Consider the following 23,412-nt stretch of genomic DNA (forward strand, 5'->3'; position numbering starts at 1 on the left):
CATAGTGTAATGAAACACCCTAGACTGCACATTCGCTCGCAATTCAAGTCACATAACAATTTTTAGCTGCCTTCAACAGTCGGCGGCCGTCCTGCGTCAAGGCATGTCGCATTCCGTCCTGTTTTTCAACAGGTTGTTGGGTAAACACTTGCATAGATTCTGCCCGCCCAGTAGTTAAATCGCAAACATGAAATAACTGAATACGAAGAAGAAAAAAAACGGGCCGATCATGGACAACAAGAACACCGACAGGAACATTTTCATTAAGTTCGCAACCTCGTGGCGAAGTTAATCGAGATCACGACTTATCGTCCTATAGGTTCATGACTTTTACACACTTTAGAAGTAGCAGTCGCAGCTGCATCCCGCTTTAGAGGCCGAGGAAATCCATGGCAGGAGGGCAAAAACAAGAACAATATGATTTTGTGACGGCCGGCTTTATCTAAATTACTGAACTCCACATTTCGTCCCGAACAGTGATTTTTCCTCGGCATGCTATTTTACTCCGAATGAACTCGTGACTCGAGGTTTAGGAATTTCGCGCCGATTGAAGTTCGTCGGAAGCACGGAGGACGTTTCTTTGTCTAGGACGAGTGGTACGCGTGCCTCCATTGCGTGTAGCCCCACTGCGTTTCCAGCTGGCAAATCTCGGTGCTGACGATGTCCTTTAGGTCCACTAAACGTTGATGCACGTAGGTGTCGCACTTATCTGTAAAGAAAAGCCAAATTGTCACAAAAACATTTTCTTCAGTGTCACTGTCATTCACCAGAAGGCTCATATTTAAAACCCCTTAGCCCTAGGTAAAAAGATATTATGAGGAATTTCGGTCCCCACTAGTGAAACTTCACATTCATGCGTGAACAGCCTGATGGTAATATTCTTATTTGTTAAACAATAAATACAAACTGATAACTGACACTGACACTACTATGAATCAGCCCAGAAAAAGAGCATACTACCTAGGTACTTGACAAATGGGATACCAATTTCAAAGAAAGTAAGTCAATTCTTCAACGCAGCCTGAATCAATATATGCAGGCTAGAAGCATATGCCTACTATCTGAGGAGTTAACAAGCAGCCGTTTAATGAAGTGGGTTGCAGACTGCAGAGCCACCACAACAATTCTTGAAACTGCACATGAGTGACACATGTTCTGATTTCAGCAGCATGTTGTAATGGCATTGGGTGGTAATGGCATACTAATAAATTTAGTAGGCACTACTTGTTGCATCAATGTTAAATAGGGAAGATCAATACATACTCGGGAAGCTGATGTCAAAGGTAGTTATGAAAGAATCACTTCAAACAAGTTATGAAAATGTTGTGAAAGGGTTCCAAATAATTTACAAAAGGGCAGTGTCGAATGACTCATCACAAAATTATATTGATGCTTGGGTGTTAGAGGGGAAAATTCCTCTCCAAAAAAGGGATGAGGGTGGTATATTCTTGATAAGGTTAGCCCCGCCCCCCAAAAAAAATTGAAATAAAGAACAGAAGAAGGAAAAATTGCACTTTCCTGTACAATGGTAGAATCTGATGCGATCATGCAATTAGATGCTCTTTCATGAGTGGTAAATTGCTATTGAAAGTTGGAGGTGGGAGTGGAAAATTATTTTCATTTGGATGTCTTGTTCCACCCAAATTGACAAATTTTGGGACACTGCGAATGAGTTATGAAAATTTTGCCAAAGGGTTCAACAAGTAAACAAAAGTGTTGTTTGAAATGAGTTATGTAAAGGCTGTGAAAGAGTTATGAAGAATTTGCAAAAGGGTTCCTTCAAAAGAGTTCCGAAAAGGTTCCGAAAGAGTTACAATGAGTTAATGAAGAGATTTTTCGAATGAGATATGAAAAAGTTGTTAGAGGGTCACAAATAATCTATGAGAAATTTGCTTTAAATGAATTATGAAAGGGCTGTGACAGGGTTACAATAAGTTAATGAAAAGCCTCTTTCGAATGAGTCAGGAAAATGTCGCGAAAGGGTTGCAAATAATTTACGAAAGGGTTATTTTGAATGAGCTATGAAAATATTGAACATAGTTAAAAATAAGTTATGAAAGGGTTACTCTGAATAAACTATTAAAAGGCTGAGAAAGGGTAACCATGAGTTTACGAAAGGGCTGTTTCAAATAAGTTATGAAAAGGCTGCGAAAGGGTTACGAAGGGCTTGCGTAAAGGCTTAGTGAAAGGGTTGTGAGTTGTGACCTAACAAGTTGCGAAAAAAATCACAGCAGCTTTAGGAAAAGAATATGAATGGATAAAGAAGTAACAAATTTTGTTGCAACAAGTGAGGAACAATGTCACACTAATGGGGCTATAATTATACTCAGAAATAAAAAGCATCTCAGTCTAGTCCATGAAGACTGAAGAGCAGGCTGCACTTAATTGGTGGCTTACCTCGAAATCACTGGCCGACTCACCCCTTCCACTAGATTGATCGGGCGATTAAACACCTTTTTTCAAATAACGGAAACCCAGGCAATTGCCTAAAACCCAGAAGAAACGTTTGAACCGCTGGAAATGCCGAGAAATTGGCGGCAATATACATTATACAGGGAGGGTACACTGCGCAACAAATGTCTCATAAGCGCATGGAACGTATGCAGTTTCCAAAGCTCTTGATAATATCAAGAACATGTTTTTTTTTCTTCTAATCCCCATCTGGCCAAATGTCCGCCTTTACAGGGGGCCTGCACCCTAACGATCCGTTGCGATAGTTCCGGCCGGCCGCCGATGGTGGCGCTGGTGTCGCTCCGGCCGTTATGGCCGCGGCCGCCGCCTAACGTCTGAGACATTGGGTTACACAATCGTCACTACCGTCTGCCCTTAACAATATATAATGTCTCCATGAAAAATGTACTTAGCCAAGTATAAAGGTAGTTATGATAGATTCGGTTGCAAAGCTTTTAAAACTTCAACCATGTTAAGCTGCAGGTAGGGGTGTTTTTCGTATAACTTAACCCTCGCCGGACCTATTGGTTTTCTACATACGCGCCGGCCGAGGGTTGGCGGGTACGACCCCCCTCGCCGTTTCACCCCTGGTGGAGCTAGCGCGTCGCGGAAAAAAAACGAGCGTGTGCACTTTTACGAGACGCAGAGATTGGTACCCGATTTTAAGGTCCTAGGTCAACCGGTGACCTCTGAGGTCAGGTCAAGTGTCCCAAGGTACGGTTCAGTTTCTGGTGAATAACTTCGCAAAAAAACGGCCGCAGAGCCGCGATTTTGGCAGCATCGTGTTCGTCTCGATCAGGCGCGTCGAATCATATACTTTTTGTTCGGGTCAGGTCAACTTAGGATGTTGACCTCAGGTCAAGGTCAGGTCAGCACCCCCAGGTCACGAAGTTGGTCGAAAGAGGTCATGTCGCATATCATTCAATTCGGCAGGTGTTCCTGAGTCCATTGGTGGCTTTCCCGACTTGCTAGCTCAATTTGACCGGGAATTATTGACGAAAAACTAATATGACCTTGATGACGTCATAAATGACGTCACGCAAGTTCAACATTGTAAAAGTGACGCATCTTACCTTGCAAGGAGTGCATCAAATCACGATTCTGTGTGCTTGAGATAGTTAAAGATCGTTCCCGGCGCCAGAATAGCATTTTCATTTTTCCCCATTGACTTATAATGGTGAGGTCACGAAAATTGCCTGACCTCATATGACCTTGAGGAAAAATCCGAGATATACAAGTTGTGAGACTCATAATGGATACTAGATTCTGCAAGTTTTATTTCCCTGTGACATCTCCTCTGGCAGTGAGGGCGTTGCGAAGTTGCGACATCTGAAGACCGTGCAGAGGTTCACTTATGACGTCATAGGTCAGTGACCTGACCTGACCCAAAAATGCGAGTGGTGTCAAAAGATCCGGCTTCAATCAAAGGTCAGGTATGCCAAGTTTCAGCTCTCTATCGCCAGCGCGTTCGGAGCTATCGCGAAAAAAACCTATGGGGGGGGGGCGGCACCCGCCTCCCCCCTCGGCCGGCGAGGGTTAAATTGTGGTTTTTCTGTGTTTCTCATTTAATGCCAAATTTCTTTCAAAAAAATTCAAACTTTTCAAAAAAACTTTGTCATGGCATTCATCGTTTAATTCCACATCAGCCTGAGCAAAAATGATGAAAAATATGAAACGGTTTTCATGGTACGTACAGCGTTTTTACTAAACCACTACAGTACTGTTTCAAATAGCCCCACTGTCTCAAATAGCCCCACTTTACGGTACATCATGTTGTGAATCGTGGTACTAATTAGCTTCATGCGACTACAATAAAAAAGCCAGGAGACTTGCGTGTCTCCGACCCTCACCTTATTTCGAACCAACCGCAGCAGCTCAGATGTGGTTTCCTTGTAGCCCTTGAAGGAGCCTTTGTCCAGTGAGCGGTCGATTAGTTTCCTCCAGTCCTTGGGTTTGCCTTGCTCCTCTCCGAACACCCGAGTGGGATCTTCATTGACAGCCGTTTTCAGCTCTTCGTCTTTTGCCGTGATGAGGTCACTAATGGCCTGAAAACAAAGCCAGGTATGCATATAAGGCTTTCCTTCTTCCTGGAGACCTGAGTCGGTTATGTTTTTCGAAAATAGCTGTCTTGTTCTGCTTCAACTTCAGATGCTTTAACACGCGCAGTGGAAGGGGGGCGGATTTCGCCCACCCCTCCTGTTTTTCGCCAATAACTCGCGCCGCAAGCATAATATCAATGTGAAATTTCGGTTACCTGTCCAGAATTGAATTGCGGATCTTCTCGTGCAAAAAGTAAGAAAATCGGTTCACAACTTTTCTACACCTTTTTAGGCGCAATTTCAAAAAGTGAAAGACCATATTCAAAAAGTTGAAGTTCGATTTCAAAAAGCTTAACACCAATTTCAAAGAGCTTAAGTCCAATTTCAAAAAAACCTAAATTCATTTTCAAATAAGTGAAGTCCAAATTCAAAAAGATAAAATGCTATTTCAAACGAGTTGTTGATTGATGCAATTCGTTATAGGTATGTAGGTAATATACCTACCTAATCTTTTTTATGCCATAGCAAACACGATTAGGTGTTAGATTCACTCGATGGAAGATGTAGGATAACAATTGGTATCATAATTATTTTGTCATTATTATTTTGTTACGTGCATATACATATATGCTGGCGCATTAAATTGCACACAAAGAAGAGAGATGAGACTTGGCTGCCTTTGTGTGCATGTTGGCTGGCTTGTCAGAATTACGTAGATAGGTACTTGGTATATCGTTTTACGACATTGGTTTTTAAATAAAAAAGAGTATGTAACACATTTATTACGAGACAAAACAAAAACAAGAGACCCCACGCATGTAACAGGTGCAGGAGAATGCGCAGTATGGTACAATCCGTGCGAGCATGATTGCACACTTGTACGTTCACTACAATCTATGGGTGCTCAAAAGTCGTAGATATTCACAAGATCGTTGTTGGAGCAAGTCACCGGCAGTGCTCTTTGTCCGCCGTGGCGTTTACCGTTTAGCAGCCCATGGCAAGGTCAGCCAGGGTCATACACCCTGCATAGTGGCGCTGCACATGGTTATAGAAGTGAAGGCACATCACTGGAGTGATCTGCTCCATTGCCGCGTCAATTCTCGCTTCCAGGTAGCGCAGGCGGTGCTCCTGCTGGGTCATTCCATGCGGAGTGTCCATCATCTCCCGCGAGGAGCTTGACATGCTTCGCTTCATGTGGGCCTTCATGGACGACCAAACCGCCTCGATGGGGTTCAGTGGAGCGCTGTACGGTGCCGTCCTCAGCAGCTCCAGTCCAGGGAAGTCCGCCACGACGCTCTCCAGGTCCGTGTGTACGGGCGCGTTGTCGCATACGTCACGGTGGTTTGGTCCAGCGGTGTTGGGCAGGCCTCGAGGGCGTGCCTCAACCATTCTCTGCAGTCATCCTTGCGAAAAGAGCCTCTTCTTCGCTCCCAGTGCACCATACCTGTCTGGGACATAGCGCCTATCACATGAATGTTTGGTCCCCTAGCATTGGCCGCTTTGACTGAGCAGCGCGTGCCTCGGAGAGAACGACCTTGCGAGCGCCGTAAGAACAGGTTCACGTTGGTTTCATCAATACCTATAGATGATGGTCCTTCCTTGCCCGTTCGCTTGCATGACCTTCTGTACGAAGAGGGCCCTTTTCTGTTTGTTGTCCAGACTGTTCATCGATATAGGTTCTACATTCACTTTCTTAATGGTATACATCCGTCCATTGAGATGGCTGTGGATCGTCGGTAGTGACAGCGAAACTCCCGTGTCAGCTTCTAGTTTGCGACCGATCTCCGTCAGTGTTATCAGGGGATTCTCCTCCACGTATTTCAACATCTTATCCACCATTGGACCGTCTACTTTCTTGGAGGTCGCTCCGCACGGGGCGCTGGAGTGTAGCCATCTGGTCTGGTTATATAGCCATACGCCGTTCTGACTGCGACGCCGTTTGCCGTGGCGGCAAGCTTCCAGTCACCGCCTGCTCTGTATACATCCAGGATGCGCTCCCTGGCATCAGCACCGACGCGTTTGTAGAGGCCGCGTTTGGTACCCGGCACCAGACCCCGTCTGCGGCGCGGCCCAGCGGTCGGCTGAGGCGGACCATCACCTGACCCACTGGGGCGCGGCCCCGCGGCCGGCTGAGGCGGACCGTCACCTGACCCGCTGGGGCGCGGCCCCGCGGTCGGCTGAGGCGGACCATCACCTGACCCGCTGGGCGCGGCCCCGCGGTCGGCTGAGGCGGACCGTCACCTGACCCGCTGGGGACTGGTGAGGCCGCCGGTCCCTCGTCTGTCTCGGCAAAAGTGACCTCAATATTATCTGGATCAAAGTGATCATCTACGTCCTGGGACGACGTAGATTGAGACATGCCCGAGATTATGATTAAAACGCGATATATTAAAATTACGGTAAGCAAATAGAGCTATTAAAAAATAATGAACAGATCACATCGATATTACTCGCTTTTAAGTTTCAACAAAGGTCGAACTCGACCACTGAACTCTAATATATACTCGACGAACTCCGACGAACCAGACAGCGAGAGTAAAATCTACGATCAACAATAGCATTCGTTTTAATATTGCACGTTCTTTTGTATGAAGCCTTTTACCTCAACATACTCCTGCTATTGTGAGTCATTTTAAAAAGGTCACTTGCAAGCTGCATTTCAAGCGTTTACATCGAAATGACGGTCTAAAAAACTGAATGTTACTAAATGTAATGTATCATTGCATTTCATTTGAAATAGCATTTTATCTTTTTGAAATTGGACTTCATTTATTTGAAAATGGACTTAACTTATTTGAAATTGGACTTCAAGTTTTTGAAATTGGTGTTTAGCTTTTTGAAATCGATCTTCAACTTTTTGAATTTGGCCTTTAACTTTTTGAAATTGCGCCTAAAAAGGTGTAGTAATAGCGGCGTAAAGTCAAACATCCTGCCGCCGCGGCGGCGCCGCGGCCGGCGCTAGCCGTTACGCGCCGCCTGAATTGTAGACTGTGCCGGGGCGGGACGGTTCCGTCTTTACATCGCGCTCCTTACCGCTGATTATATTAGATTCGCGTCAAATTCGGTAAGAAGACTGATAAATGTACAGGCAATCATATGGTCAAAGAATTTTGAAAATCGGCCGGTAACAACTTGAGTTATGAGTGTGTAAACACAAAATTGTGATTGCCGCGTTTCCCGCGTCGGCCGATGCCGCTTCAGCCGGCGACATCTTACCCTTAGCAGGCTTCTAACTGCCATATTATTGCATATATTATTGCATATATATTATTGTTGGATTATCTAGAAATTCACCATACGTACTCACAAATGTTTGCTCTTTCGTATAGTGAAAGTTAAAAAAAAATCGGCCGGTAACTTTTTGAGTTATCGGCGTGTAAACGCAAAAAAAGTCGCTAATATGGCAGATTTGACCACATTTGACCTCATTTGACCTTGAAGATATTGACCTAGGGTCATGAAATTCGCACACAACAGAGCTCCCCATGGCCCCCACCTACCCTCCAAATTTCGTCTTTCTAGCTCCAGTGGGAGCTGAGATCTTAGGGGGGGGGCGACATCCGCCCCCCCCCCCCTTCCACTGGGCGTAGTACTCGCAACCCTTCCACTGCGCGTGTTAACCCTCGCCCGTAAACGGTGTTTTGCCACCTTCGCCCATGCAGGGGGGGGGGGGTTGGTGCGACCCCCCTGGCGTTTGAAAACGGAGCGTCGTAGAGCTTAGCGGAAAAGACCAACGGATTGCTCTAAACGAGATCTCGCGATTGGTGGTATATTTTTTGGTCCTAGGTCAACATTTGACCTACTTATGACCGGTCAAAGGTCAAATTTTCGGAAAAAAATCTAACTTTTTCAGATTTCCGCGCCGATTGCGGCAAAACGGTAAGAGATATCGACTTGAAACCTTCACTATCGTGATCCTTGATCAATTCTCTATCGTTTGGTGTGTATTTCGATGTCATAACTCTAAAAATGATGCGTTGGGAGCATCGGAAGTCATTGTAGTCATTGTAGCATTGGGTCACGTCAGGCGTGTGACGTCACTGACCTGGCCCTGACCCAAAATGAACTACAAGAAACAACCGACGATGCCTGAAATGGATAGCAAATTCGAATTCAGGGCATCAAAATACCCCGAAAAGGCATACAAGTGCAAGAAGTCATTACAGGTCAACCGAGGTCACTGACCTTACCTTGACCTTTAGTAACCTTCAAAATGTCAACGGACATTGTGCCAATGTCAAATCAGCCAGCTGTGATTCTAAAACAATTCATCAGTGTGTCAAGTCAGTCGGCAATTATACCAATGTGAAGCAATCTCCAATTTAGCGTAAATCTGGCCGGAGGTTGTTCCCTTTATGACGTCATAACTCCGTGACCTGACATGACCTTGACAAAAAAAAAAAATCAAAAGTTGCGCAAAGGATGCCCCAGAGGGTACTGAAAATTTGAGCAGGCTATCTGAAACGGTTCGGCGTGTAGCTAAGAAAAACCTCAGGGGGGGGGGGGTGCACCAACCCCCACCCCCCCTATATGGGCGAGGGTTAACACGAAGGGTTGCGAGTACTACGCCCAGTGGAAGGGGGAGGGGGCGGATGTCGCCCCCCTAAGATCTCAGCTCCCACTAGAGCTAGAAAGACCAAATTTGGAGGGTAGGTGGGGGCCATGGGGAACTCTGTTGTGTGTGAATTTCATGACCTTAGGTCAATATCTTAAAGGTCAAATGAGGTCAAATGTGGTCAAATCTGCAATATCAACGACTTTTTTGCGTTTACACGCCAATAACTCAAAAAGTTACCGGCCGATTTTCTTTTTTCCTTCACTATACGAAAGAACATACATTTGTGAGTATGTATGGTGAATTTCTAGTTAATCCAACAATGAATATGGCAGTAAGAAGCAGAGGCGGTGGAAGGTAATTTGGGATGGGGGGAGGCACACCTGATCCTTACCGAAACCTATTGTACCCCCAAATCTAGTTTTCTCACCGGTTTTAGGCCACTTATTTTTCACCCCTTGGCCTTTACAACGAAAAATCGAAACGAAAACATTTGCAAAAAAGTGAGATATTCTGTCTCATCTGAGTCAAGGAACTACCTTTTTAGTAACCTGGAATAAACGTTTAAAGCTTTCACACATGAGCTGTCAAGTCAGGTACAGAAGGGGATTTTTTACTTAACCCTATTCCTGGCGGGCTCCGCCGGGACAAGAAACTGGCGGGGGGGCCGATTCGGCCCCCCCCCCCTGAGATCTCGGAAACTAATGGACGGATTTTGATCCGGTAAGCGGCATTGGATTGTTCTCAACGTGAACTACATTTTAGACATTTTTCAATATCAAAAACGAAAAAACAAGCCCCTGAGACCCCCAAAAAGCCAAAATTTTCCGATTTGGCAGAGTTTTCAAAGAATGAGGTCTAGCTCAGTATCTAGGAAAAGTCAGAGCAAAACGGAAAAAAGCAGCTGATAGCTGAGGAAATTTCCTTTCGAATAGCTGCCAACAGATTTCAGCTATTTTTTTTTATTTGAGGCGCTAGGAGTCAAAAATCTAAAAGCGTATTTTTTAGTAACATCACTTTTGCGTCAATAACTTCTGAACCGTTATTGATAGCCTGAAACGGTAAACGCCGTTGCAGTTCTCTAATAAATGCGAAACAAATGGTTTGTATTTTGACCTACTAAGGTCACTCTCAATTCTGACCTCAGGTCACGGTTATGCAAAAATAGTATTTGACCTCAGTGAACTTGTGTGACCTGGTATGACATGACACCTCCAATAACGTACTCTTCATTATATGAAGACGATATGAATGTTTCATGCATATAAGTTCTGATTTTACCCTAAACATGTTAGTTTGAATCGTTTCCCCATTGACCGTAATGGTAAGCATTGGTGACCTCAGGTCATGACCTGTCAAGGATATAACAAAAACCGAAACATATATTGCACATATCCGTAAGCTTATTTGAACCTGGAAGTTTGAACATATTTGCTCGAAAACTCTTGCTGTGGTGAGAGGACAAACTTTTTTCATGACCTAAATCTAGGTTGACCTGGTGACCTGACCTGAGGTCAGATCAGCTCAAAATTTTCAGAAATGTTGCGTAAAAGCCTTTTAGGAAAAGTCAGAAAATTTGAGCTTCCTAGCTCAAAGCGTTTGGGAGAAATAACCAAAAAACCTCAGGGGGGGGGGTCCTGAGGCCCCCCCCCCCCCCGCCAGGAATAGGATAGGTATTGTCTTCCATTCAACTTTTCTTTGAGGCCTACGGCCGCTAATATAGGGAGGACAAGCTGCCGTCGATAACGATTTGGGGGGGGGGGCAAAAAGATATTTTGCCCCCCCCCCCACCCCCACCCCACCCTGGAAGATGGGGGGGGGCGTCGTGCCCCCGCTGCCCCCCCCCCCCCCGCTTCCGCCGCCACTGGTTAGAAGCCCGCTAAGGCCGGGGGGATCAGGGCGTCGCAAGTCCATCTACGACACGTCGCAAGTTACGACACATGTCCCGTCGCAAGTTGTGTCGTAGCGAAAAAGGAGGGATGTTGAGGAAAGAGGGGTTTGTCGGAGGATACGACAGAACGTAGCTGCGACGAGGCTTAAATACCCGATTTACTCGAGAATTTAAAAGGCTACACAATCAGCTGATCCCGTAGTAAACGTCAGTAAGGTCGAAAACTCTATCATGCATAAAGGAACATTCGCCCTTCTGGTTTGCGAGCTTATGAGACAGCCAGGTCAAGCATGTTCTCTGATTCTGAAGCTTTGTCTCAACTGGGTGACTTGTGGTTGCTAACGCTCACGTGATTTGCCATAAAATTTGGGATCGATCACAGGAGATTCGTGGCTATAGGGCATCTAGAATCGATGCTTTAGCCCGCGCCCCAGTGGCGGTCTCAGCCAACTTCGCCCTAGTGGGGGGGGGGGACATATGTTACCACCCACCTCTAACTCAAAAACTAAGAGGGCTAGAAAGACGCGGTAAAGATCAGTCGATAGCTCTCAATCCGTACGTGTGAAAGTATGTCAGTCATTTTTCATCTTAGAGCAATATTGGGGTCACCAGAGGTCATCAAAGGTCAAAATTTGCCAATTGTCATTATATTTTTCAGAAAACGTGCCGTTATCTCAGGAACTATGGTAGCTAGAAAAACGCAAGGAAGAGCAATCGATAGCTTTTGAACTCTTCTTTTGATAAGGTCATTATCAAAATTGACCTAAGGTCAACGGTTTAGCCTCCAGAGGGCAAAAACTCCAAAAATAGCTGTTTTTACGAAAAGTATTTTTCGACAATAACTTTCGACTGCAAAAAGCTACGACATTTATATTGCCAGAATCGTGTTCCTCTTGCCGAGACGCGTCGAATGAACTATAATTTGACCTTGAAAGGTCAACTTGAAAATTTGACCTCAGGTCAAGGTCATGACCTGACCGGAAAAGGTCATGTTGCATATCAGTCGATGCGTCTCAACAAGACAAACACAATGAGACCATCCCCAGCGTTCTATCTCTTTCCAATCGCGAGTTATTGGCAAAAAAACTTTGTAGCCTCAAATGACCTCGGATGACCTTTATAGAGGCTATCAGCAAAAATGACACCTTGGTCATCACGGGTGGTCCAAATCATTGTGATTCTGAAATATTTGAACTGTTCCTATGCGTACACACGGATCTAGAGGCATTTTCATTTTTCCCATTGACTTGTAATGGAAAGGTCACGCCACTGACCTGACCTTAGGTCACGGATATAAAAATTCCGAGATATACTAATTGTAGGCGCCCATAACAGCATGCAATTCACCAAGTTTGAAACCTTTCTGACAAACACTGCAGGCTGGACATGATTGCAAACTTTTTTTAGGCTTGGTCAGTTAACTTGACCTGGTGACCTGACCTGACATGACCTGGGGTCAAAAATTTTACACATTGTCCAAAATTGATGTACAAAAAGCCACCCCAAGCGGCGCGGCGCTACGCGCCGCGGTTTTTTATTCACACGCAAAAAACGCGACAGGGTGGTAACATATGCCCCCCCCCCCCCCCACTGGGGCAAAGGTTAGAAGAAATGAGTTCCGAGAGTTTGAGGTCACAGAGAGGTAAGAGAGTTGTAGATGGAGGTCTCAACTGGAGGTTACAGAGGTCATCTGGGACACGTCAGGTCACAGAGGTCAACTTGGGGTCATCACAGAGCTCAATTGGAGACTACGGAGGTAATCTGAGACACGTCAGGTCACAGAGGGCAACTTGAGGGTCATCACAGAGTTCAATTGGAGGTCACGGAGGTCATCTGGGACACATCAAGTCACAGAGGTCAACTTTGGGTCATCACAGAGCTCAATTGAAGGTCATGGGGGTCATCTGGGACACGTCAGGTCACAGAGGTCAGCTTGGGGTCATCAGAGAGGTCACTTAGAGGTCACAAAGGTCATATGGGACACGTCAGGTCACAGAAGTCAACTTTGGGTCATCAGAGACCTCAATTGGAGGTCATCTGGGACACGTTAGGGTACAGAACCCATGTATAGGCGGACATATGGTTGAATGGGGATTAGAAGAAAAAAAAACCATGTCCTTGATATTATCAAGAACTTTGGAAATTTCATACGTTTGATGCGCATATGAGACATTTGTTGCGCAAATATACTTCCCGTGTATATTGCCGCCAATTTCTCATTACTTTCTTCGGTTCCAACGGCTGTTCGGCGGGTTTGAGGCATTTGCCTAGTTTTTCGTTATTTGAAAAGGTGTTTAATCGCATTATATTAATGTAGTGGAAGGGTGAGTCAGCCAGTGAGGCGGAGGTAAGCTACCTAGTAAGTACAGCGTGCTCTTCATAATGATAAACTAGATGCTTTTTTATTGCTTCTTTATCACTTGTAGCAACACAATTTGTTTCTTTAGCCATTTCTGCATTCTTTTCTGAAATCTGCTGTGATATCTTCACAACTTGATAAGTCATTTAAAGCAATCCTTTCGCTAAACCTTGTAAGCCCTTCGTAACCCTTTCACAACCATTCATAACTCGTTCCAAACAACCCTTTCGTAAACTCAGTGTAACCCTTTCGCAGCCTTTTAATAATTCATTAAAAGCAATCCTTTCATGAATTATTTGTAACCCTTGTGCAGTATTTTCATAGTTCATTCAAAACAACCCTTCTGTAAATTATTTGTAACCCTTTCGCAACCATTTTATAGTCAAGTCGTTCGAAACAACCATTTCGTAAACTCAGTGTAACCCTTTCGCAGCCTTTTCATAATTTGTTCAGCAATCCTTTCATGAATTATTTGTAACCCTTGTGCAGTATTTTCATAGTTCACCCAAAACAACCCTTCTGTAAATTCTGTGTAACCCTTTCGCACCCATTTTATAACTCGTTCGAAACAACCCTTTCGTAAACCCAGTGTAACCCTTTCGCAGCCTTTTCATAATTTACTAAAAGCAATCCTTTCATGAATTATTTGTAACCTTTGTGCAATATTTTCATAGTTCATCCAAAACAACCCTTCTTTAATTTCTTTGTAACCCTTTCGCAGCCATTTTATAACTCTTTCGAAACAACCCTTTCGTAAACTCAGTGTAACCCTTTCGCAGCCTTTTCATAATTTATTAAAAGCAATCCTTTCATGAATTATTTGTAACCCTTGTGCAGTATTTTCATAGTTCATCCAAAACAACCCTTCTGTAATTTCTTTGTAACCCTTTCGCAATCATTTTATAACTCGTTCGAAACAACCCTTTCGTAAACTCAGTGTAACCCTTTCGCAGCCTTTTCATAATTTATTAAAGCAATCCTTTCATGAATTATTTGTAACCCTTGTGCAGTATTTTCATAATTCATCCAAAACAACCCTTTCGTAAACTCAATCTAACCCTTTCGCAGCCTTTTCATAATTTATTCAAAGCAACCCTTTCATAAATTATTCGTACCGGGACGGCTGGGACCACTTCTGCGCCTGCCATCTATCGGGCAGTGTTTGGAACTACAGCGGGCGCCGGCCGGCCGCGCCGCGCGGCGCCGTTACCGGGCTATGGAGGCGAATGAAGTGGTATAAAACCAGACGAATTTTACGCTTGTAAAGCAAAAAACGAAAAATGTACACTCACCACAGTGTTCAGCAAAGTACTGGGAACAATATGGATATAATTTAAAGCTAGTACGATGCGAACTGTTGGTTCCCTAGAGCAGTATTTACATACTTGTAGGAGATAGGACTTTAACATTACGGGAGCTTCTAAACTGCGCTCGCAAAGTACTTGATTGTAAATATTTTCATTTAGAGGCAAAAATCTAAAAATGTACAGTCAGAGCGTTGTTCCCAGTGCTTCTAGGTACACAATGAGCATAAATTTAGCTCGAAATGTCATCACACATTGGTTCCCAGTCCAGTTTAAAACGACACTTTGTGCCGCAGAGCCTATCCCTTCCAATGGATGGCGGCTGGGTGGCGGTTGTAGTGGTGGACAAGACAATTCTTGAGTGAAATGAAATCATTTGCTTTCAAAGAATAAATTTGAAGAACTTGTAATAATTGACAAAAGATCGTTAATTACAGTGTATAATTTCAAGTTCATGGCAAATGAAAATAGCTAGTGAACCCCAGTACCGCCCCGCGAGAAAGCAAGTACTCGACGCACGGTCTGCCCGCCACTTCTGAAAATGGTCCGCGGCCGGCCGGCCGCGACCCAACACGTTGTAACCCTTTTGCAACCATTTCATAACTCACTCAGACCAACTCTTTTGTAAATTATTTGTAACCCATTTGCAACCTCTCCACAACTCAATTGAAATAACCCTTTCAAAAATTCTTTGTAACCATTTTGCAACCTTTTCACATACCTACCTCATTTGAAAAACCCCTTCATAAACTCATTGTAACCCTTTCCCAACCTTTTCATAACTCTTTTGAGGGAACTCTTTTGCAAATTCTTTCTAACCATTTTGCAACTTAAATATAACTCATTTAAAACAACCCTTTTGTAAATTCCTTGGAACCCTTTCGCAACATTTTCATACATCTTTTGAAACAACACTTTTGCAACTTTTTCGGAACCCTTTCGCAACATGTTCATACCTTGTTTGCAGTGATCCTTTCATAACTACCTTTGTCTGACATCAGCTTTCCAATGAGTATGTCTTTCCTGTTTCTTTAAAATTGTGCGTCTGCCGTCTCTAGTAGGTTCAACGCATCAGTGCAAAGTTTTAGGTACATGGTGGGGACCAGAATTCTTCATAGTACCTTATTGCCTAAGACTAGGGGATTTTGAATATGAACCTTATGGTGAATGACCATGAAGGCAATTTTTGTGGCATTTTTTTCCAGATGAGTGCGGCACCTGCCTGCATCAACGTTTTATGGACCAAAGGACATCGTCAACACCGAGATTCGCCAGCTGGATGTATAATCGCCCTAGACAAAATACTTCCTCCGTAATTCCGACAAACTTTTCAATCGGCGCGAAATTCGTAAACATCGAGTTCATTCAAAGTAAGATAGCATGCCGAGGAAAAATCGCTGATCAAGACGAAGAAGTGGAGTTCATTAATTTAGATCAAGCCGGCCGTCACAAAATCATATCGTTCTTATGTTTGTCCTGCTTACTGGATTTCCTGGGCCTCCAAAGAGGGGTGCAGTTGCGACTGCTAGGTACTTCTGAAGTGTGCTAAAGTCACGAACCTGTATAGGAGGATAAGTGGTGCTCTGGATTAACTTCGCTACGATGTTGCGACCTTGCTGAAAATGTTCCTGTCGGTGTTCCGGTTGTCCATGATCAGCCCGTTTTTTTCATATTCCATTGTTTCATGTTTGTGAATTAACTTGTAACTGCGTAACAGTTGTATCTGACTTTGGTTTCTCCTCATTTGCAGGTTCGCCAGCCATTGAATGAGTGCTAATTGAGCTGGGCGGCTATTTGTTTGTTTCTTTGTTGCGCATTGAGCGACTGGAAGGAGTGACTGTGGAGACAGCACACTGTTGTCACTCGAGGTACCTGGAAAGAGTACGTTTCTATTTTTCTCTAGTCATTTCCGTTGTATCGTTCGTCGCGATTTGGCTTCACCATGTGTTAATAATTTTTTCGCGCTATAATTCTGTTACAAAGTACAAGCGTACTGGTTTCGATTATTTATCATGCGTTTACCAAAGCTTCGACTGAACGTTCGCCACATTTTCATGTGTCACATTTAACGCGAAGTGTGTATGTGAGTGTGAATGTGTGCGCTTTATTGCTGAGAGAGCATTATTTTTAACCCATTTTCTCATGTGTGTGATTGACAGGTTTTTACGGTGACTGTGGTGTTACCAACCCAAGGTTCTCTGTCATTACCCCACATTACTGGATCCCAATACATGTGCCCTATCCCAATGCATCCAGTAGTTTGAGTTTGATTGACGGTGGTGGCGGAGGCCGCATCAGTAAAAACTCTTCCTTCCGTCAGTGACCATACTACTAACAAACTAACCATGACCCGCAGAGTCAGAATTATGCTTCTCATTATTATTTTTTCCTCAATTACCTCAGTAGTTAGAGCTGTAGCTGTCCCCCATTAACGAGTCAACCAACAAGGAACCGAACATGGAGGGAGACAGCATCAGTGAAGCGCGTGGACTTCCAGGTCTCACCTCACAACGTGGAAGACAAGTAACGCTGACTGAAGAAGGGAGACAGTTCCAGATCGACATCAAGCAAAAGAAGTACCAGAAGGATCTGAAGGAGTTGAAGAAGGGTGTCGATATCATCAAGAGGCTGGAAGCGGCAGGTGAAGAGGAGAATGAGACGCTCAAAGAAGCATACATCCAGTGGAAGAGAGCATACATCGATCTGGTCCAGACTTCCAGTGAGCTGCAAGGTCTTCTCTCTGAAGTTGATTTGCAGCAACACCTGTCAAGACACCAAGATGTGATGCCTGAACTCAACACAATGAAGGCCGAGATGGAAAAGAAACTGGAGCCTACTCACAAGACACAAGAAGTTCAGCCATCAGTCGCATCATCAAGGTGTTCTGTCCGATCGAAGATCAGCCTTCTGCGACTTGAAGACGCCCAGAGAAGAGCGGAGCTAGAAGCCAGAGCAGCTGCCGCAAAGAAGCGACTGCAAATGGAGCGTCAGAAACAAGAGCTGCAGTGGAAGATGCAGGAACTGGAGCTGGATACTGAGCGTGAGATCCTGAAGGCGAAGCAAGGGGCTCTACTGAAGTTTGAAGAGGAGGATGGAATGTGCGCACCCGGGATTCCCATCCAGAGGAGCAAAGAAGAAGAAGACGCGATGCGTGCATCAGAGCTTCCCGTACCGAAGAGCAAGCTTGAAAAACAAGAAGCCTCAAGCAAGATAGCTGTGCCCGAGCAAGCAAAGGCGTGCAAGGAGTACGGAGCGCCACGTACGGAGAGGAGTTCTCGCCCGAGGCCGCGTCCCTTGTGGAGCGGAACTTCTACATCGACGATGGAGTGGCTCCAACGAAGACTACGGAAGAGGCGGTGCAACTGATACAAGACACGGCTGGTCTCTGCCTGAAGGTGGGTTTCAAACTCCACAAGTTTACCTCGAACGACAGGGACGTCTTGAAGACACTACCTGTGTACAGCTTGTCCAAGAGCTGTCAAGCTGCGCTGGACGAGGAGCTGCCTCTCCCGCGTGAACGCGTCCTGGGACTGAACTGGGACATGGATGACGACACGCTCTGCATCGACGTGACCCTGCCCTGCAAGCCGGCAACCAGAAGGGGCATATTGTCATCCGTGAGTACGATCTACGATCCTCTCGGGCTCATCTCTCCGTGCATTCTTGCGGCCAAGAACATCCTGAAACGGTTGTGCGTGGACAAGTACAGCTGGGACGACTTGATTCCGGAGGACATGGAGCGAGAATGGCGTCTCTGGAAAGAAGACATAGAGCGCCTGTCCACACTGAAGATCCCACGCTGCTACGTCACGACGGAACTCGGTGGAGCTGAGAGATATGAGGTCCACCACTTCTCGGACGCGAGCTACGATGGATGTGGGCAGTGCTCGTACCTCAGGACCATCTACAAGAACGACAAGATCACCAGCATGTTGATAATGTCAAAGGCCAGAGTCACGCCTGTCAGAGCCGTGACGATCCCGCGACTGGAGCTGGTGGGTGCCCTGATGTCGGCGAAGGTGAGCTCTTTCCTCAGGAACGAGCTGGCGATTGGCGACTACCAGGAGTACTACTGAACTGACAGCCGTGCCGTGCTCGGCTACATACGGAACGAGACGAAGAGGTTTCACGTCTTCGTCGCCAACAGGGTCGAAGACATCAGGCAGCTCTCGGAACCGTCACAGTGGCGCTACATCGATTCGAAGAGTAACCCAGCGGATCTTGCGTCCCGGGGAGCAAGCGCCAGTGAGCTGCTGACCAGCAGTCTGTGGTGGCATGGCCCATCCCTACTAACAGTGAGCATTGAACTCCCAGCTATGGAAGAAGAGTTCAACGTACAGAGCGACGACCCTGAAGTGAAGCGAGCTTCCTTCCAAGCCGCCATCTCGAAGCCACCAGAAGACGAGAAAAAGCTTCCAACCGACGGGCGACAGAGAGACCAGGGCGGCGACACAGAAGAAGATCGACAAGACGTTGCCGAATCAGACGATCAGCGCGATGAGCGATCACCGGCAGGACCCGTGCGAGGACGCGACCGACTACAGGGAAATGAAGACAACACACTCGCGAAGCGCCTGAGCTACTTCTCGAGCTGGCACAGGGCGAAGAAAGCTGTGGCTTCGTGCCGACGCTACACGGCCATCCTGGCAAGTAAAGCAAGCTCGAACAGAAGTGTGGCCGGCGCAAGAGTCTACACCCCAGTCGAGAGAATGACAGTGGATGAGCTGCTTCAAGCTGAGCAAGTGATTTTGAAGTCAGTCCAGAAGAGCGCCTTCGAAGAAGAGCTCACAGTGCTGAAGACGCAGCAAGAGAACAGAGACGACGAAGAACATGCAGACCTGGGAGAGGGAACCAAGAAACGCAGAAGAAAGAGTGACAGAAGGTGTCGGACTGTGAAGCGCAGTAGCCCGCTGTACAAGCTGGATCCCTTCCTCCGAGCTGACGGGCTAATCTGCGTCGGAGGACGAATGAAGAACAGCACTCTGCCGAAGGAAGAGGTCCATCCAGTGATACTTCCGAGGAAGAGCCACGTGACGGAACTCATCGTGCGAGAGTGTCACGAAAGGACGTGTCATGGCGGTCGCGGCTCGACGCTGAACGAGCTCCGCGCCTCTGGGTATTGGGTGATTGGTGGCCGTTCCGCAGTGAGCAGTTACATCTTCGACTGCGTCAAGTGCAAGAGACTCCGCGGAAGTCCGCTGACACAGAAGATGGCCGACCTGCCACAGGAGAGAACGGAGCCAGCCGAACCCTTCAGCCACTGTGCAGTTGACTGTTTCGGGCCTTTCTACGTGAAAGAGAAAAGAAGTGAGGTCAAGCGCTGGGGAATACTCTTCAGCTGTCTGGCGTCCCGCTCCATCCATCTAGAATCGGTCAACTCACTCTCTGCCGACTCTTTCCTGAACGCTGTCAGGCGGTTTGCTTGTCGGAGAGGACCCATTCGCAAGCTGTTCTGTGACAATGGGACGAATTTCGTGGGAGGTAAGAACATGCTGGAGGGGGCGCTGAAGGTGGAGGATCATGTCAAGATTAGAGGAGAGCTGCTCAAGAAGGACTGCGACTGGTTCGAGTTCCGGTTCAACGTTCCGATGGCAAGTTCCATGGGAGGGGCTTGGGAGCGTATGATCAGGAGCGTGAGGTCGGCGCTGATTCCGCTGATCATGGCTCATGGCCACACACTGGACGACGAGCTGTTCCGGACGTTGCTGACAGAGTGTGAAGCGATCGTCAACAGCCGTCCGATCTCGTACTTCAGCGGAGCGCCGGACGATACTCTCCTCCCCCCGAGCCCGAACCAGATACTAACACTAAAGAGTAGAGTAGCCGTGCCTTATCCCGGTAGCTTCTCCCAGACCGACCTGTACGTGCGTCAGCGCTGGAGGCGTGTCCAGTTTCTGGCGGAACAGTTCTGGCGACGATGGAGGCGTGAGTTCCTGCCGACCCTGCAGGAACGCCACAAGTGGGTGCAACGTCGCCGTAACCTGCAGCCCGGAGACGTCGTGGCCGTCGTCGACGACGACGAGCCGCGCTCACGGTGGCCGCTCGGCCGCATCAAGTGTGTGTACCCGAGCGCCGATGGACTGATCCGCAAAGTGTGCGTGCGAATCGGTTCCAGTGACTACGACCGGCCGGTGAATCGCCTGATTCTCCTGCTGCACGACCGGGAAGATTCCCAGACGGGGAGCCACGAGGCCCAGTGATCGATGCGCGTGAGAGACGCGCAGGTGTGAAAGTGAACGCTACCGACGCTCAGTGACGCGCGCGCGCGATTCGATATCCCGGAGGTCACGTTTTTTGGACGAGTGCGCGCCGGTCGCGATCGAGGCGTAATAAGTCTGCGGTTTCGACTCGGTGATGAATGGTGTATCCGAGGAAGCAAGGTACATCCGTTCGTACGTTTCCGTGTGAATCGTCCGCGTTGCTGAGTGCCGTTGCCCCGCGGTGGCAACCGCCGACCACGTCAGATGGTGTATTTTTCTTGTGTTACCACCAGGTGATGCTGCTACAGAAGATTGTTTTTGATTTCGTGGATGAGAGGATTGCAGGAAATTTGTGATCCACAAATTTGGGGAGCCATGTAACTGCGTAACAGTTGTATCTGACTTTGGTTTCTCCTCATTTGCAGGTTCGCCAGCCATTGAATGAGTGCTAATTGAGCTGGGCGGCTATTTGTTTGTTTCTTTGTTGCGCATTGAGCGAATGGAAGGAGTGACTGTGGAGACAGCACACTGTTGTCACTCGAGGTACCTGGAAAGAGTACGTTTCTATTTTTCTCTAGTCATTTCCGTTGTATCGTTCGTCGCGATTTGGCTTCACCATGTGTTAATAATTTTTTTTTCGCGCTATAATTCTGTTACAAAGTACAAGCGTACTGGTTTCGATTATTTATCATGCGTTTACCAAAGCTTCGACTGAACGTTCGCCACATTTTCATGTGTCACATTTAACGCGAAGTGTGTATGTGAGTGTGAATGTGTGCGCTTTATTGCTGAGAGAGCATTATTTTTAACCCATTTTCTCATGTGTGTGATTGACAGGTTTTTACGGTGACTGTGGTGTTACCAACCCAAGGTTCTCTGTCATTACCCCACATCACTGGATCCCAATACATGTGCCCTATCCCAATGCATCCAGTAGTTTGAGTTTGATTGACGGTGGTGGCGGAGGCCGCATCATAACACTGAGCTAGTAGGATCTATTCAAGTGTTTACCCAACAGCAGGTTAAAAAGCTAAATCATTCAGTTAGTAGTTCCTACTACCATGCGACTAACTACAAAGATGGAATGCGACAGGCTTTGATGCAGCATGGCCGCCTACTGTTGACGGCAGCTAAAAATTGTCATGTGACTTGAATTGCGAGCGTGCACTTTCGTACCGAATGTGCACCCATCAAAATGTTGGCGCATCAGATTCTGGTGCGTGAGCGTGCGTGTCAAAATGTGTTTATGTGAATGCGTTAGATTTGTGATAAATGTATTGATATGCTACTTGCGAAGAATATACATTCTATATTTACGCGACGTTGAATGTTGATTGCGTCAATATGAGGAGATTGAACATGAAAATAAATGGCCCGCACCCTAACAGGTATCGCCCATCGCCGCAATGCCTACATGTTTGGATCATGCCTACTGATACTTTGATTACTACTGATACTACTACTGATTTGATTTGATTTGATACTACTGATGAGGTTGCCAATTTTAATGATTAAGTAAATTATGTTCACTCAGTTTAAAGTTATCTAGGCATAGGGCATCGGGCATCGTCTGTAGGTAGGTACGGCTCTCCAGTAAAAGTCTTGTTGGTTTTGCTTTTTCGGACATATCTGGTCCTATATAATGTTTAAATGCATAAGTATCAACCCGGATTATGTGTATGCACATTTACCACGAGACTGTGAAATTTCATCGTTGTATGCCAAATACTTTCCGAGATATCCACCAAAAACCTCATTTTCTGCCGTTTGGGGTATTCTGGCCGCAATCTTCCTGGGATCGCCTATGACACATATGGTGCCACCTAGCGAGAGGGACGCGGAAACACAGAATCATGAATGAATCGAGCGCGTAGTAAACGGTGTATGGAAGGGAGACTCGGCAGAGGCCATCCGGGTGGCCGGCGCGCGGCGCGCCCTTAGGCATCGGCCGACCCTTCGGACCGCGTGGGGTCAGAGGTCGCGCTCGGGAAGTCTCGGCTCTGGGTTTTAGCGCTGTGCAGTCATGAAGGGAGGGGAGGATAGCGCTAGCCCGACTGACTAGTATCTCGGATGATTCGTGTGGGGTGGAACGGATCACAGAACGGGATGGTGGCTAGTGGTGCACGATGGGATGGTGGTTAGGTTAGTGCGTTCTGCGTAGAACGTAGCTGAACATGCTTTTTTCATGGCAAACAACATGCAGCATAATGTGCGGGATTATGCCAGAACTCATACAAAAAGGAACTAATATTTCGGCCGTGGGAGTGGATAAGTGCCGTGACAAAGCATGACGATGCTGTCAAAATCGGGATGCTTGTTTGCTCCCATTTTTTTTTTATTTACCCTCGCATGTGTAGGGGGGGGGGGGTCGGATGGACCCCCCCATGGTTTTTCGCGAATAACTCGCGTAAAAAGCGGCCGATCGCGACGAAACTTTCAGTACCCTCGCATTGATCAATTTGACACATACCCTGAAAATTTCATGACCCTGACCCAAATGACCTTTGACCTGTGACCTCTTTTCCGAGACCATGTTTGGCCGGAATCGCGATTTCGCGTATGTCGGCTCGCACTAGCCGCGTGTTTGCAAGCTTTTCGTGGTTTCAAACGTTC

The 23,412-nt window shown here is 46.5% G+C and overlaps 1 protein-coding gene and 2 long non-coding RNA genes across 3 annotated transcripts; 2 read left to right on the plus strand and 1 right to left on the minus strand.

Moving 5' to 3' along the window:
• Positions 1-212: 212 nt before the first annotated feature.
• LOC122391184 lies at positions 213-2,573 on the minus strand. The gene is made up of 2 exons (XR_006258304.1): positions 2,398-2,573; positions 213-709 (listed from the first exon to the last, which is right to left on the minus strand). It is a non-coding gene; the product is annotated as an uncharacterized LOC122391184 (long non-coding RNA).
• Positions 2,574-16,306: 13,733 nt separating this feature from the next.
• On the plus strand, positions 16,307-16,850 carry LOC122391192. Its single transcript, XR_006258307.1, has 2 exons — positions 16,307-16,480; positions 16,759-16,850. It is a non-coding gene; the product is annotated as an uncharacterized LOC122391192 (long non-coding RNA).
• Positions 16,851-18,915: 2,065 nt separating this feature from the next.
• LOC122391189 lies at positions 18,916-20,799 on the plus strand. Its single transcript, XM_043384866.1, has one exon. The coding sequence runs from the start codon at positions 18,916-18,918 to the stop codon at positions 20,797-20,799; it is 1,884 nt and encodes a 627-aa protein (XP_043240801.1).
• The last annotated feature ends 2,613 nt before the right edge of the window (positions 20,800-23,412 follow it).

This window comes from Amphibalanus amphitrite, unplaced genomic scaffold (genome assembly GCF_019059575.1).
Source record: "Amphibalanus amphitrite isolate SeventyFive unplaced genomic scaffold, NRLGWU_Aamphi_draft 000425F_arrow, whole genome shotgun sequence".
NCBI classification, from domain to species: Eukaryota; Metazoa; Arthropoda; class Thecostraca; order Balanomorpha; family Balanidae; genus Amphibalanus; species Amphibalanus amphitrite.

What these genes read in the sequence shown, in the direction of transcription:
- LOC122391189 (XM_043384866.1), top strand. Translation starts at nt 18,916, where the DNA reads ATGGAAGAAGAGTTCAACGTACAGAGCGACGACCCTGAAGTGAAGCGA.